Source organism: Gobio gobio (genome assembly GCF_949357685.1).
Source record: "Gobio gobio genome assembly, chromosome: 23".
NCBI lineage: Eukaryota > Metazoa > Chordata > Actinopteri > Cypriniformes > Gobionidae > Gobio > Gobio gobio.
This window is the reverse complement of record NC_137119.1, coordinates 15,420,843-15,438,081: the sequence shown is the minus strand read 5'-3', so window position 1 is coordinate 15,438,081 and position 17,239 is coordinate 15,420,843. Positions and strand designations below refer to the sequence as shown.

The window sequence follows — 17,239 nt, the reverse complement described above, 5'->3', positions numbered from 1 at the left end:
CGCTGTCAGTTTTCATATTGTTTAAGTTTACTGTGAAGCACAGTCATTTCGGCAGCCTCATCCCTTTCCTTTTCAGAAATAGACTTCAAGATTTTCCTCAATGATCTCATGCTCAACATGTCCAATGAACTTGTGTCCGGATGCTCACCCTGGCTGGAGACTGGTCGTGACTGACTAGTTATGCCCACTGCGGCTGCTGCTCCTCTCTGCTCCACTGGCACATTTGTGTAGTTGAGGTAGTTTCTGAAATAAATAAAATAAAACAAATAAATACAGACTATCTGCATACTGTACAATACAATAACATTACAATAAACTGCAGCCTCAATAATAAACTCCACATAATGCCCTGATACATAAATATAATCAAGAAATATATTAGCATGAATCTGCAATAATCACAAACTGTATAGTGTAATGAAATTGACAGAACCAACAAATTATAGATTATATATAGAAGTTGAACAGCCAGTGAAGGATTGCACTTTGAGATAATAACTTTGTAAACATGAACAATACGAGCCGTGATGCTAGCGGTTCGAATCCGTTCCTTAAACAGGATCAAATTACACTAAAGATCGCAAGAACGATCGCTAAACATGAACATCACCATAAACCTGGTCTAACCTAGTGCCGTTGCTATACAGTGTAACCATCTGGGTTATTAACAATATACATGTAAATAAACTTACTTCATCACGAACTTTCTCTTGCACATAAACGCTACAGCTGAGTGAGAGCGCGCAATCTGACTGCCCCTCTGGAGTAACAGTGAATAGGCAGATACGCTAAGACCGTACATGCTGGAAACGCTGGACTACGTTACTTACGCAAGTAATAACTTAAAACGTCACACACAAATAGCCAACTTTAAACTTAAAGGAAGAGAATTCACAACATGTATCGTTACACCCCTAATAAGCAAGTGTATTGAAGTTTAGAAGAAAAATACATTAATGCACACAGTATACATTATAGACTAAACACATTTAAAATACATGAACAAATGTAACTTTGGACAATTTTTTTTTTTAATTAGGCTAAAATCTATTATTTTCCATGTGTTTTAGTATATGTCAATACAATGTAAGTAGATTATTACAATATGCATTTTTAAAAAGTGCACTGAAGTGTGTTTATAAATATTGTATGAATGTGTACTTTCTTTAAGTAAAAATTAATTAGACATTATTACAAAGACTTCAGTGTGTTTAGAAATATGGTCATGAAAATGTATTCTCTTTAAGTACACTTAAGTGGCCTTTTTATTTTAATTATATCATATTATCTGCAAGTGCACTTTTTAAAAAGTATACTTTTAAGATTTGAAGTACACAAACAGTACACTTTCAATACAATTTAGCACACTTCTTTTTCACAAGGGTTTAAAGACCAGAAGCAATATTTTGAAATAAATCCTGTAGCGAATTGGAAGCCAGTGCAAAGAAATTAAAACCAGAGTAATGTGCTACTGTTAGACGCATGACAACATTTATCTTATCCCTTGCTTCATATGTTTATAATATCTTTAGAATTTGCCATGCTGTTTTTTCTCACGGATGTAACAGCAAAGTTTGGGACCACCCCAAATCTTAAACAGATTGTCATCGGACGGTGTTATGAATATGTAACCCTGGTTAATCCCAACCCCAGGTAAGATATATATATATATATATATATATATATATATATATATATATATATATATATATATATATATATATATATATATATATATATATATATATATATATATATATATATATATATATATATATATTAGTTATTTAAAATATCTAAATAAGAAAATGTTATTATTACATTTAGACTACTACATTTATGTAGTCTATCTCATATGATTTCATAGATATTTGCAGTAATTTCAGTAAATTCAGCTACGGCATCTGGCTCATCACTTTCATGTTCATTAGCTAATATTGCATTAAGTCCTTGAAAATATAACTATAAATTGAAGACATTTTGTAATTTTCTCTCTAACAGGTTTAATTGTGAGGAGATATGGCAGGAGTTTGAAAAGGCTGTGGTTAGGAGATCACCCTGTGATGTGAGAGTTAAAGATTACCAAAAAATGTTCCGGGCCATCACTCCGATTTTACCATGTGGCAAGGTGATTTCATTCAAGTGTTTTCATATAAGAAACTAAACTACAGTATAGAAAGTTATTTTAAAGATTTATTCAATCTTTAGATTGAGCTTTAAAAATAAAATTCAAAAGTTGGCTCAAGCACAGAGTGTTAATGTATTTTAAAGTAAAAATAAAACAAAACAAAAACAAAAACCAACCATGTATAGAAATAGACATGGTACATGTTGCACAAAGCCGGTTTCAGTGGCTGGGTGAGTTTAGCTTGAGCAACCTTAGTTTTTTGGGCTCAAGAAGTTGGATTGGTTTAAGCAGTGTTCGTTGCGATGGTTGGGTGTAATGCATTTAGCATATTAACTTAATTTAAAATAAAAAACTTTAACTTAAATATATACATATAAATAAAAGCTTTATAATAAATAAAATTGCAAAAAACATTCTCAAATAAGTCCTCTGCAGTAGTGTTGCACAATATACCAATACTAGAAAAGTATCGCAATACAATATGAAATTTTATTAGCACCGGTACTTTAAGAAGGGCAGCACACTAATAATAGCAGTATTTGGACAGATGTGTGTCAGGACATGAGTCACTAAACAATGGAAGCAGAACAGTCAAATATATACGCGCAGTGCATGACAAAAGCCTTATTCGCACGGGTTAAGTATTATCTGTGGACCTCTTGTGATTTAGAAATTATCCCACCACATCTGAATTTTGTGTGGCGCATTCACACGGGATAAGCAAAGCCTGTGATTTGACTCGAAATTATTGACTTGGAAATATTTTGTTGTTATAGGTATAGCTGTTGTCACAGGGCGAAGGAGGATGGTGAAGACAGAATTCAGGTTTAAACGAAAACGTTTAATCATAGGGAGAGGAAGAGAGTAACAGTCATTGTGACTAGCACATACAAACAATAACTGACGATGAACTGAAGAGAACAGGGAGTATAAATACACAGAGTGAAGGAGAGAACTAAACAGGCACAGGTGGAAGACAATGAACTGATCAGGGCTGAACAAACACAGGTGCAGACAGAGCATAATTGTTACATTACGCCCCCCTTGAAAAGGCGCCACCTCGCGCTGGGCTGACGATAGAGTTCTGGAGTTTGCAAAGAGGCGGAGGCTTAGGTGGAGGGCGTGGCTCTGGGGACGGACTGAACCCTGGGGGCGTTGGCACCAGGCGCCATGGTGGCGCAGAAGAAGGGAGGAGTCCGGGCGGAGCCCGAACTGACAGGTAGAGTGACACCCTGGTGATGACCGACGGTGGCAGAACCATGAATGGCCGAGGAACCTTCCGAGCTGAGTGGTCGATGGACCGTGGCGACAATCGCGGAACTGGAGGACGGGAGTCGACTGACCCGTGCGACTGAGACTGTGACGCTAGGTTGGATGACCGGGGTGACGCTGTGGTGAGGGAGACCGACAGGGAGGTCGGAGGAAGGAAGTCCAGAGCTGCCGAAGGGGTGCAGGGTGAGGGTGCGGGTGCAGGTGCAGCCCGAATCCCGGAAGTCCGTGGCTGTAACTGGGCGTCGACCACCAAAGGCCAACCTGGAGTATCGATCGAGCCCGGCAGAGCCTCCGGGCAGACGGACTGCGGAAGCGGTGAAGGAGTGGTGGGTCGAGGAGCAAGTGACGGGCCGGCAGGTCGAGGTGGAGCTGTGGGTCTGGAGGCCTGAGATGAAGCCTGGGACTCTGCCTCTAGCCAAGCTGGTGGCAGAGAAGCCCGCGGTGCGAATGTAGAGCCGCGCGGAGTGAGCGGCGGTGGCAGAGCCGAGGAGCTTAATGAAGCCAGTGGTGTCAACGGATCCAAGGGGCTGGCCGCAACCAGCGCTGGAGATGGGAAAAAGAGAGACGGGGATACTAGAGGAAGATTTCCGGATGGAACCGTCGAAGAAGACGACGATGATGATGATGATGATGAAAGGGTGGGGAAAGGATCTGTGGACCATAGATCTATCAGGTCGATGTCTGCTCCTGGCTCTGCAGTGGACTGCACCGCCTGCATTGACTCCCACTCTGGTTCAGCGATTACCTCAGCTGGCGCCTCAGGCTTACCAGCTGGGAAGGAGAGGCCGCCATCTCGGAGCATCCAGGCGAGGTACTCCAGGTAAGATCTGCTCTCCGGAAACGAAAACGTTTAATCATAGGGAGATGAAGATAGTAACAGTGGTTGTGACTAGCACATACAAACAATAACTGACAATGAACTGAACAGAACAAGGAGTATAAATAGGAGGGAACTAAACAGGCACGGGTGGAAGACAATGAACTAATCAGGGCTGAATGAACACAGGTGCAGACAGAGCCTAATTGTTACAGCTGTATGATATATCATAAACAGAAGAATGATTCTTACCGCATGTTGCTATATGTCATCTAGGCTTGCTGCGATAGTCTGTGTTGCCGGTGTTACCAGTGTTCAGCCACAACACTGATTACATCACGTGCCCTCCGCAGCACCGCCCCCACCGTTGTTTTGATTTTTATAGTAATACCAGAGAATGTCTAATATGGCGAGAAGTTTCACTCTCACTGAACTTCCGGCTTCTGAACTGGTTGCAGTTCCTCTCTGATTCCATATGAGGGCGCTCACAGGACGAGTGCAGAATGAATGGAGGTCTATGGCGCTATACCAATAAAAATCCACTTTTCTCAGGATATAATTTTTTATCTAGTAATTTGAATGTTGTATTCGAAAGGAAATGCAAATAAATTACACATTGCTGGGTGTTAGATTTTTTAGAGTCACTTATTTGCTTTAAAAAGTCTTTTAAAGTGTCAATGACGTCATACACATGTACGACCAGAGATACTGCTTAACGGCAATCCTTCAGTCGCTCTGGTGCTTTCGCGCTCTGCACTTTCTTTTCTCTCGAGGCATCGACAACACAGCTGACACAGGTAAATACACGTGCTAGAAGAGTTTTTGTTTTGTTTGTTTCTGGTCCCGCTTCAGATGACACGATGCCATCAAGCAGGATCTCTGGTCGTAATCAGTCCTTCACTGACCAATCAGCGTTCATTAGCAGAATGCTAGCGTGTTATGGACAACAACAACTCAACCTGTAAGAAATCAAAAGGACATAAGTACTCGTTCATTCAACTTTCGACCTAAAACCCATGTTGAACTTGCAAAATCTACAATCATTTCTGAGATTTCTCAACGGCAATCGGGTGAAAGAGACAAATTTAGCCGTCAAGCCCCATTGACTTCCATTCATTTTGCACTCATGGCGATCGCCCCCAGTGGAACTCTGGTGGTACTACAACCAAAATTCTGTACAACAGGGCTTAATAGGGAGTGGGCAGGCTCTCCGTAGACGGGCTCTGGTAATACAAATAATTTACATGGAGGTTGCAAAGAGGCGGAGGCTTAGATCACACCATCCATCTCCATCTAATCTATTTTTTTTGTTTTCACTCTTCTGATGGTTTTCAGCTTTCTGGAAAAAACTGAACTTCAAATAGTTTCCAACGCAGCCTCTATTCTTGACAAAAGATGGATAAAAAAGCACACAGGAAACAAAAACCTTGAAAAATTATTTACGACCTTGTCAAATCCTGGCCAAATCACAGAGATGCCGATTCGCACAGGTCTAATATTATCACAGGACCTCTGTGTTTGCCGAAATATGGTACGTCCTTTGCTGGGGAATTATTACTTTACAAATTACAGACATGGCCGATTCACATGGGCATGGGCACCCTGACTGGTCTGTGTCTATGCAGCCCCATACGCAACAAACTGCGATGCACTGTGTATTCTGACATTTCTGTCAGAAACACCATTAACTTCTTGAGCAATTTGAGCTACAGTAGCTGGTCTGTGTTATCGGACCACATGGGCCCGCCCTCACTCCCCATGTGCATCAATGAGCCTTGATCGCCCATGATCCTGTCGCCAGTTCACCACTTTTCCTTTTTGATAGTGACCACTGCAGACCAGGAACACCCTAAAGAGCTGCAGTTTTGGAGATGCTAACCATTACAATTTGGCCCTTGTCAAACTCGCTCAAATCCTTACACTTACCCATTTTTCCTGCTTCTAGCACATCAACTTTGAGGACAAAATGTTAACTTTTTGCCTAAAATATCCCACCCACTAACAGGTGTCGTGATGAAGAGATAATCAGTGTTATTCACTTCACCTGTCAGTGGTTATAATTTTATGCCTGATCGGTCTATAGCAAATACAGAAAAAAGAAAATGTGCAAATATGACAAAACATTTCGAAACAAACAGGTTGAAATTATTACAGTATATAGAATATTTGCAAACGAAAGTCAAGAAATTACAGACTTTAACCCTCGCACACTGTAAAAGCAAAACATTTGACATTTGTGTACAAAAAATAAACGACAATAATAATAATGCTTTACTATTGTGTTATGCTTTAGAGGTAGTACAAATTCATATACATTTGCAACCAATCAACGTTACACTTCGATATTCTACTAACTATAAGTAACTTTGAAACTACTGTTTATGTCAACTAACTCTCAAAAATTTGCAAATATAGGTCAACTAACTCTCATTAGTGTATTAGTAGACTGTTAGAATTAGTAGAACAAGTTGACATGTACTTGCAAAGCGACTTATGGTCCGTTGAATATCTGTTGGGGGACCATAAAAATAAACTTAACAGATATTTGTAATGATAAACAGGACGGAAGCAAATGCAAGTCAAATAAGTCTTTATTTGAACCAATACTCAAGGGAAAAAATAGATCGATGCAAAGAACTGTGTGATGCAGGGACTGAGATGGGAATCCCAGGGTGCAGAGTGAAGGTGAAGGTGAATCCGTGGTGAGATCGGTAGTGAAGTATCCAAAGTTCCAGTACACAGGAAACACGAGAGAACAGGACAGGCACGAGGACGGGAACTCAAACAACGATCTGACAACACGAAATGGGAGAGAAGGCATTATATAGGCTGTGATGATTACAAACAGCTGCCGCTGATCAGCATGATGAGTGGCCACGCCCACCCTAACAATGAATGTAACAAGACACACCCACACAAACATCACACATGAGACTAGAATGAGACAGCGGATCTACCAACCGTGACAGTATTAAGCAGACAGTCTACCAATACTCTAATGACAGGTAGTTGAAATGTAGCTGCAAAGTTACTTATAGTTATTTATTAGACTGTCTAAAGTAGTATATTGAATTAAAGTATTGCCCCTATCAAAATATTTATTTGATTGCTTTGATTTTAATAAACTTTGATCATTTTAAAGTTGCTCTTCTGGAGTAAGACGAGAGACCTCATGCACAGCTATGTAGCCATAACAGGACCCTTCTGGACATTAGAAGACACACTGGTGGGATTCATGTTCAATGATCTGATCTGGTGTGGACAGCAGGAGAGAGGCAGAGGTACAATCAAAAGATGGTACAATTACTGCTTTTATGATGTTGGATGGACAGAAAACAGATAATGCTAAACAAATTTTTATTTCTGTTCCTAGTTGTAAATAAGCTATTAATAATGTCCCTTTTCTCTCTGTCTGCCCTCAGATTTTGACTACCAGTCCTGTCCAGAATGGTCAACCTGTTTGAACCATCCTGTGTACTCACTATGGAAGCAAGCTTCTCAGAATGTAAGTCATTCCATGTTATTTAAAGGAACACTCCACTTTTTTGGGACTTTAGCTTATTCACTGTATCCCCCAGAGTTAGATAAGTCCATACATTCCATTCTCATCTCCGTACATCCCATAACTCTGTCTGACGCACCCACCGTTAGCCTAGCTTAGCACAAAGACTGGAGGTATATGGCTCCAGCTAGCCTACTGGTGACAAAATAACACCAACATTTTCCTATTTACATGTTGTGATGTGTATAGTCACAGCGTGTACAAATAACAAGGTTACATGAGACACAGCCATATTATAAACGTATACACACTGGGGACTATATTCTCAGAAGGCGCAGCACTGCTCTACTTCTGCGGAGTGATTTGCTCGCAGGACCGGAGAAGCCCCGCTGTTACGTTATGTTACTGTCAACAAAACCAACGTGACTAGGAAGATAGTAGTAGCGAACGTGACTGTTGCATGGCTGACTCTGAGGAATTCAAAACCAAAATCCAGAACCATATCGTTTTGAGCCAGAATACACAGACAATGAGTTACAAACTTTGGAAGCTGATAGACAAGATGCCGAATTACCTCTGGCACCGTTCATTTGTTACTGTGACAGTCAGAGCGGGTTCGTGAAAACACAATACTAACATTACAGGGGATACATGGAGCACGGGAACAACTGCAATACAGTGTAGTGACCACCCTATTCATGTAATAGTGTCACTAACGGTACATTATGTATAGCTAATGACACTGTTACAGTTGGCTAGTCATCTAAAAACATAACGGAACACTTACCGCAGCCACAGGTGGTCCGCTTTGTCTTGTCTGTAACGTTAGTCACTACCGATGGGATGGCCGTATCCTTCAGCCCACGTTTCATGATCCGTGTGGCAAATTCCATTTTTTCAAAATAGTCGTCCTCGGTTAAATGTTCTGAGCAAACCCGATGGCAGGCTACTTGATGATGGCTACAGGAGTCTTTGAATCCATATCCAGAGCAAGCAGCTGCGGTAAGTACTTCCTTTATGTTTTTAGATGACTAGCCTACTGTAACAGTGTCATTAGCTATACATAATATACCGTTAGTGACACTATTACATGAATAGGGTGGTCACTACTGTATTGCAGTTGTTCCCGTGCTCCATGTATCCCCTGTAATGTTAGCAGGGACGTCGTTAGGCCTATTTTAGGGGGGCTGAAGCTACCCCAAAATGTTCCTAAGCCCCCCTAAATGATAATAAGAACAACAATAACAATTTGATTTATCAATAACCGTATCCTCATTCTTATTTAGATGCAACAAATTATATATATATATCCAGCTACAAAAAAATAGCCGAAAAGTCGGAAGTTGGACAGAAGTACAAAGAGTCGTTGTGCTATCAAGATGATGCACCTCATTGGTGTGAACTGTGGCAGCTTTCAGAGTTGCAGACCGGAGCGCTACGGCATGTAACTGGAGGATTCATCTCGTCTCGTCGTTACCAAGGTTATAATCGTTAACGAAAATGAACGAAAAAACTAGGGGGGGTTGTCGTTAACTGAAATAAAAATAAAAAGGGATTACAAAAAAACGATAACCTACCAAATCTGTATGTGTTTGGCAAAACTAGCTAGGCTAACGGTGGGTGCGTCAGACAGAGTTATGGGATGTACGGAGATGAGAATGGTATGTATGGACTTATCTAACTCTGGGGGATACAGCGAATAAGCTAAAGTCCCAAAAAAGTGGAGTGTTCCTTTAAAACAGGGGTTCTCAAACTTTTTATCAATACAGCACAATTTTAAAATGTACCTTATTTTCCGGAAAATAAGTCACATATGTTGCAAAGGGTGAAACTTCAGTTGTTGACACACACACTCACACACACGCACGCACACGCACACACACACACACACACACACACACACACACACACACACACACACACACACACACACACACACACACACACACACACACACACACACACACACACACACACACACACACATACTTTGGAGATACATTTATACATTTTGCATTTAAAAAAGTTAAGGAAAGAAACTGGTCCGACTTTATATTAGGTGGCCTTAACTACCATGTACTTACATAAAAAATTAGTACAATGTACTTATTGTGCTCATATTGTATTGCAACACACTTTTGCTGATATTGAGGTGGGATACGGGTAAAGTTAGGGACAGGTGTGGTATGTGTGAGTTTAAAGGGTCATGAAACTCTAAACCAAATTTTCTGAGATTTTAGGAGAGTTATGAGTGTTGAGCATCATAGAAGTCAATGTTACCATTCATTAATTTTGATTGTAGGAGAAAACTGCTCGGGTTATGTATATAACCCTTGTTCCCTGAGAAGGGGAACGAGCACTGCATCGGAACGACGCTTTGGGGATGCTCCCTTAGCATCAGCGAATCTGAAACCAGAATGCCAACTAGGCCAATCCGATTGGCGTGCGTGATGACGTCATCGTGACGGCATACCCGGAAGTATAAAAGGGGAGCTGGAACGTAATGGCGGTAGTAATTGCTCTGAAGCATGCGCTCCAGGCGCGCCGAAGTGTGGCGTCGGGATGCAGTGCTCGTTCCCCTTCTCAGGGAACAAGGGTTATATACATAACCCGAGCAGTTCCCTTTCGAGGGAACTCGCACTGCATCGGAACGACGCTTTGGGCAACGAGTACCCACTAGGCCACACCGAAGGGTAGCACCTGCCCTAGTGTGAAGCCGGAGACCGGGCACAGCTAGGACTGGAGCACCCTAGCACCAGGCGTCGTAGGGAGATCCAGGCTATAGAACCTGATAAAAGTGTGTGGGGTAGCCCACCCGGCCGCCTCGCAGATATCCTGCAAGGGGACCCCAGAAAGAAGGGCCACCGAAGAGGCCATGCCTCTGGTGGAATGAGCCCTCACGGCCACAGGTGAAGGCAAACTGCGCACCTGGTTGGCCATGGTAATCGCCTGGACAATCCAGTTACTGATTGTCTGGGTAGACGCAGGCAATCCCTTCTTAGGTGAACCAAAACACACCAACAGTTGTTGTGATCTCCTCCACTGTGCAGACTTCGCCAGATAAACTCTCAGAGCCCTAACCGGGCAGAGTAGGTGAAGCCTCCCCTCTTCCGCCGTCACATGAGGCGGAGGATGAAATGCCTGCAGGACCGATGACCTGACCACCCTGGAAGGCACCTTAGGCACTTAGCCCGGCCTAGGGTGTAAGATGGCCTTTACTCCTCCCGGGGCAAACTCCAGGCAGGTCGGCGTTACCGCCAAGGCCTGGAGATCTCCCACTCTCCTAAGAGAGGTAATGGCAAGGAGAAAAGCCACCCTAAGGGTCAGATTTTTTGGTCCAGCCGACTCCAATGGTTCGAAGGGGGCCTCAGCCAATCCTTCGAGAACCACTGCCAGGTCCCAGGTTGGAACTCTGGACCGAGCCGCAGGCCTCATCCTCCGAGCCCCACGGAGGAATTGTACAACCAGCTGGTGCCTACCCAGAAGCCCATCACCCATAGGAGTGTGGAAAGCCGCAATGGCAGCCACGTACACCTTGAGTGTGGACGGGGTAAGCCCTGCAGAGAAGCGATCTTGGAGGAACTCCAGCACTGAAGCCACTGGGCAGTTAACTGGGTCCACCTCACGCTCTCTGCACCAAGTGGAAAATACATTCCACTTGAGGCTGTACAGTCTCCTCGTAGACGGAGCCCTGGAACTGAGTAAGGTCTCTATCACCTCCGCCGATAGGCCAGCCTCTATGTACCTGGTCCCCTCAGGGGCCAGACCCATAGGTTCCAAATCTCCGGGCGGGGGTAAAATATCGTACCCGCCGCCTGAGACAGGAGATCCCTCCTCAGAGGAATCTCCCACGGCTGACCTGCTAGCAGAGCTATGATATCCGAGAACCAAACTCGAGTCGGCCAACGGGGTGCTACCAGAAGTAGACTGACCCCCTGTCGACGGACCCTTTCCATGACTCCCGGGAGCAGAGCAATCGGGGGAAATGCGTACAGACGCAGCCTCGGCCACGTCTGAACCATGGCATCCAGCCCCAGCGGAGCTGGATGCGTGAGGGAAAACCACAGTGGACAGTGGGACGTCTCTCGAGACGCAAACAGATCCACCTCCACTGGGCCGAACCTCTTGCATATGGCCTCCACCACCTCTGGGTGGAGTCGCCACTCCCCGGGCCTCAGCCCCTGCCTCAGCAGGATGTCTGCTCCCTGATTTTGGACCCCCGGGACATACATTGCCCTGATGGACAACAGTTTCCCTTGGGACCACAGGAGGATGTGATGCGCCAGTCTGCAAAGAGGGCGCAACCTCAAACCCCCCTGCCGTGCCCCAGCCAGTGAGGGAGGCGTCTGTTGAAACGGATTTCCGGCAACAGGACGCTCCCAACACTGGCCCTTGGGACAGAAACCAAGGTTTCTTCCATATGACTAGGGAACGAAGGCCACTGCGCGTTACCCTGATCATACAGAATGGATTTCCCCTCAAGGAAAGCCACCTGGTTTACTTCCATATCAGGACATGGTGGCCGCGGAGGTCCGGGAAAAAGCTCCTCAGAGCTTTGTAGACCGCCAGCATTTCCAGGCAGTAGATGTGCCAGGAGAAATGCCTGGTCTCCCACAGACCTCTCGCAAAGCGGCCGCCATGACCACGTCCCAGCCAGTGAGGGAGGCGTCTGTTGAAACGGATTCCCGGCAACAGAACGCTCCCAACACTGGCCCTTGGGACAGAAACCAAGGTTTCTTCCATATGACTAGGGAACGAAGGCCACTGCGCGTTACCCTGATCATACAGAATGGATTTCCCCTTAAGGAAAGCCACCTGGTTTACTTCCCATAACCACGTCCCAGCCAGTGAGGGAGGCGCCTGTTGAAACGGATTACCGGCAACAGAACGCTCCCAACACTGGCCCCTGGGACAGAAACCAAGGTTTCTTCCATATGACTAGGGAACGAAGGCATCTGCGCGTTACCCTGATCATACAGAATGGTTTTCCCCCCGAGGAAAACCCCTTGATTCCCAGCTACCACTGTAAGGGTCTCATGCAGCAGGCCAAGAGATATTCTGTTGGACGCAGCCGCAATGAGCCCCAGCAGACCTTAAACTGCTTCACAGTGATGCTGTGGCCTAGCTTCATTTTAGAGACCACCGCCCGTATGGACTCGATACGTTCGGGAGACAATTGTGCCCACAACGTAGAGAATCCCATACGACTCCCAGGAACACAGTTCTCTGAGAAGGCGTCAACACGCTACTGCGTGCAGAGTCTCAAAGGGCTAGGCCGCCTGGAAGAACCCGATATTGGTACGCTTTGCCCCAAAAAGCGAACCTCAGGAACTTCCTGTGACACAGAAGGATGGATACAGGGAAGTATGCGTCCTCTTCAGACCCATCGTGACAGACCAGTCCTCAGACTGGATCTGAATCACAATGGAGGAAATGCTAAGCATCTTGAATCTGAATCTCCTCAGAGAACGATTCAAGTACCTCCAGTCTAAAGTTGGATGCAACTCGTCATCCCTCTTAGGAACTATGAAGTACTGGCTGTAGAACCCGGACTCCCTGTCTGGCGGAGGAGCACATTCTGTGGCATCCTTACCAACAGGGAGTGAACTTCCTGTTCCATTACCCGAACCTGCCCAGGGACCACTGCCGTCCAGACCACCCCACTGAACTTCAGGGGAAGGTAACCGGACTGCAGTCTGTATGCCCCTTCCTACAGTCGCAGGCCCCAAGCTGATATATTCGGAGGCATAACCATGCGCCGAGATAATCTGCTAAGGGAACCAGCCTCTCGAGGCCGGTCTCGGGTGTCAACCGAGCCTCCTCCCCGACCCCCTGAAGCGGCTAACCGGCAGGGCGAAATCGAGGAAGATTTTCGGTGTGCGTACGCGTTTGCTGGACCACCGCAAGTCTTGCTAGAGGCGGCTGATGCAGCACGCGTGCACGGGGAAACGATGTGGCCCGAAGCGTACTAGACGGCGGGAACACAGCATCGACTCCCGAAAAACTCCACAGGGGAGACGACCTCGATCGCTCCTACCCGGGAGAGGGGGCTGGCCAGCAGGGGCCTCATCTAAGGGAGCAGCTCAACAGGGCCACAACACTAGAGTGGACACTGCGATTAGCAATTGCCTGAAACTGATGTGTCCCGCAGGCCACAAGGCGGCGAGAACGACATCAACTTCAGGAGGGCTCCATCTTAGATGAATATCCAGTTCACAAGTTAAACACGCTTGGGTGACAGAATTAAAGTATCCAACTTATCAAAGTCGGATAACATGACACTCAATTCCTCGGAATTAAATGCCATCATAATCACCAAACCCGTGCAACCTGATCTGAATAATAGGCTGAAATAAAAAATATATCTAACTCCTCAAAGTCAGATAATATTTTAATTTAATTCCTCAGAATTAAATGCAGCCAAAATTAAGGTGAAACATAGTCTGAATGATAGGCTAAATATCAAACTCCTCAAAGTCAGATTATATTTTATTTAATTCCTTAGAATTAAATGTAGCCGTAATTAATCAGACAACACTGTTTTATTTGTATTATACGGACTCATTGACCCCGCGTTGCCTCAGCAACGTGGTTCAAGCCGTCATAATACAATTGGTTTTCATCCCTCGAGAAAAAAGCCAAACAGTGTCACACAATACGGTGAAACATGGTCTGAATGACTGAATATCTAACTCCTCAGAGTCAGATCATATCTCATTTAAATCCTCAGACTTAAATGCCGCCATATCAGACAATACTGATTTAACGTACGTACGGACTTGCCGTTAAGCCAACCAGTATCTCATGCACACCGATCGCGTGTGTTCACTTTAAATGCAGACCCCTAACCTGCGCGCTGCCTTTTTTTTCTGCAATCGCGAGATGGAATCTTGCATATTTAAGAAGTGCTTATAACTTTGACTGCCACGATGCTGAGCACGTCTAATTCCTCAGAATCAGACCGCTCACACATCGGGTCCTCCGCCCCGGGGGAAGAAGCCGCAGCGCGGGCTTCCACACGGGGAAGGAGAACATCTGAACTGTCAGATAAAGACTGGGAAGATGCCTCAGCAGTCCCAGTCCCGCTGACAGTCAATCCGTGAGCCCCATGACCAGCCTCGCCGCACCGCCTCGGCGGATGCGGGACCGATCCACGGGGCTCACGAGGCTGGCCGGCCTCATCGAGCATGGCCAGCCGAGAGCGGAGCACCCTGAGCGTCAGCTTCTTGTAATGCTTATAAGCGGCTCCCTCGAGAGCCGCTTGAGCATGCTGAACGCCCAGGTAATGCACACAAAGCAGGTGTGTATCCGAGCCCGACATGTAGCGAGGGCAAGGATGCACACACTGCTTAAACTCTCTCACACTCTCACATTTTCCATTTTTCAGTCACACACACTTTCACTGACAATACAACAGTAAATAGACAGACAGTTTGACAGATAGCGCTTGCTGAAGAGCAATAACTACCGCCATTACGTTCCAGCTCCCCTTTTATACTTCCGGGTATGCCGTCACGATGACGTCATCACGCACGCCAATCGGATTGGCCTAGTTGGCATTCTGGTTTCAGATTCGCTGATGCTAAGGGAGCATCCCCAAAGCGTCGTTCCGATGCAGTGCGAGTTCCCTCGAAAGGGAACTAGTTAATTTTAAACATTTTGCGCTATATTCAACTTCCGGGTTTAAATTCATCTTTGTATTGACGTCACAGAATGTGACGCTTTGTCGTACTATAGTACAGCGATGACTCATCGATGTCTCATTAATTATTCATGAGTCTGCGTGTCCTTATCCTATGAGAAGAGGCCGCACTTTATTCATGAGACTGCGTGTCCTTATCCTATGAGAAGACGTCTTGCTTAATTATTCACGAGTCTGCGTGTCCTTATCCTATGAGAAGATGCCTCGCTTAACACAGCAGCACGCGTAGATTGACAGGTGCTTCAAAGAGTGAGATCGCATTCGTAGGTGAGATCGTAAGTGAGAGATGGATTAATGGATCAAAAGGGAGTATAAATACACAGAGTGAAGGAGAGAACTAAACAGGCACAGGTGGAAGACAATGAACTAATCAGGGCTGAACAAACACAGGTGCAGACAGAGCATAATTGTTGAATTACGCCCCGCTTGAAAAGGCGCCACCTCGCGCTGGGCTGACGATAGAGTTCTGGAGTTTGCAAAGAGGCGGAGGCTTAGGTGGAGGGCGTGGCTCTGGGGACGGACTGAACCCTGGGGGCGTTGGCACCAGGCGCCATGGTGGCGCAGAAGAAGGGAGTGATTATTTTTGCTTTGTATTAGTTTCTGCGTCGCATAAGTTCTCTTCAGTAGATCCTTAGTCTTCACACAAACGTGTTTCTTTACGGCCCATTAACCGATCAAACGGCTCATAAAACACTGCAAAATAAGCCTCAAAAGTTATCAATGATGCAACAGCGTGTTCGTATATATTTTCTATACAGAGAACATGCGAATGGCTGTGCATTTATTTGTGCAATACATAGTTGTCATAGGATATGTTTTTATGTATTTGTGTTATTTAAGGTGAGCTTACAAAACCATGTGTATATTGTGTTATGTAATGATATTTTGCTGCGTGCAATTTTTTTGGGAAGCGTTTATGCTTTTACTGAGAGTGAAATAATACTCTGAATCAGAAGCCGTTGCTGTGTTGTTGTCAGTCAGTCTCCCCTCACCCCCCTCCACTCCGCAGATTAACCACGCCCACTTTTATAGGATTTTTCAAAACTGTGGTGAGAACTGACGGCTGCTAAAACAGGGGGTTTCATGACCCTTTAAGGGTAGGGTTAGGTGTAAGGGAAGTGTAGACTTAAAAATTAAGCTTTTCCCCCATGGTTTAATTCACAGGACCAGACACCAGTTATTTTGCCAAGAGATTTTCTTTTTTATTATTTTATATCAGACATAGGCGAGAAAGACAATTTTCTGGAGAGATGGTCTTCATTCCAGCTTTCTCTGTCTTCCTGGACACCCAGTTGGATTTTATAGGTTGCTTAAATAGTGAATTGAATTGTTTACCAGAAAAACAGGTTGTTCACGCTATACCTTATGCTTTCACGCGGCACAATATACCCTTGAACATATGCATAGAGAAACTTGTTGTTCATTGTTCAAAATATGTTAAAAAAAATGTAAATGTAAATGTAAAAAATGTAAAATATGTCTTATAGAGAACTTGTGACTTGTGTCATATGCATTTGGTAGGAAAACAACAACAATACTTCCTTACAGAGAACTTCAGTCACATGTTGTCACAGGGTGTTTTGGTGTTGGTTCTTGTTCATGTTTCAAGTTTTTAGTTTATCATGTTCAATGTCATGTTTACTGTCACATTTCTAAGTTTGTCATGTTCTGTCAGGTTTCCTGGTCTTGTCATGTGATTTCATGCCCTCATGTGATCTTGTTGTGTTCTGTCATTGATTAATTGTTTAATCACTGTTCACAGGTGTCACTTGTCTTGTCATTAGTCTGTGTGTATATAAGCCCTCATGTTTGCCATGT

General features: G+C 44.6%; 1 protein-coding gene across 1 annotated transcript in view; it reads left to right on the top strand.

The window, feature by feature from the left end:
* LOC307119579 (ADP-ribosyl cyclase/cyclic ADP-ribose hydrolase 1) overlaps positions 1-17,239 on the top strand; it is a gene marked incomplete at its 3' end in the record, with an annotated part of 164,228 nt that overhangs the window by 20,589 nt on the left and 126,400 nt on the right. The window contains exons 3-6 of the mRNA XM_079805922.1: positions 1,533-1,653; positions 2,002-2,128; positions 7,360-7,498; positions 7,640-7,722. Of these exons, the coding sequence (XP_079662048.1) occupies positions 1,533-1,653; positions 2,002-2,128; positions 7,360-7,498; positions 7,640-7,722 (470 nt within the window). The remainder of the gene's footprint in view (positions 1-1,532; positions 1,654-2,001; positions 2,129-7,359; positions 7,499-7,639; positions 7,723-17,239) is intronic.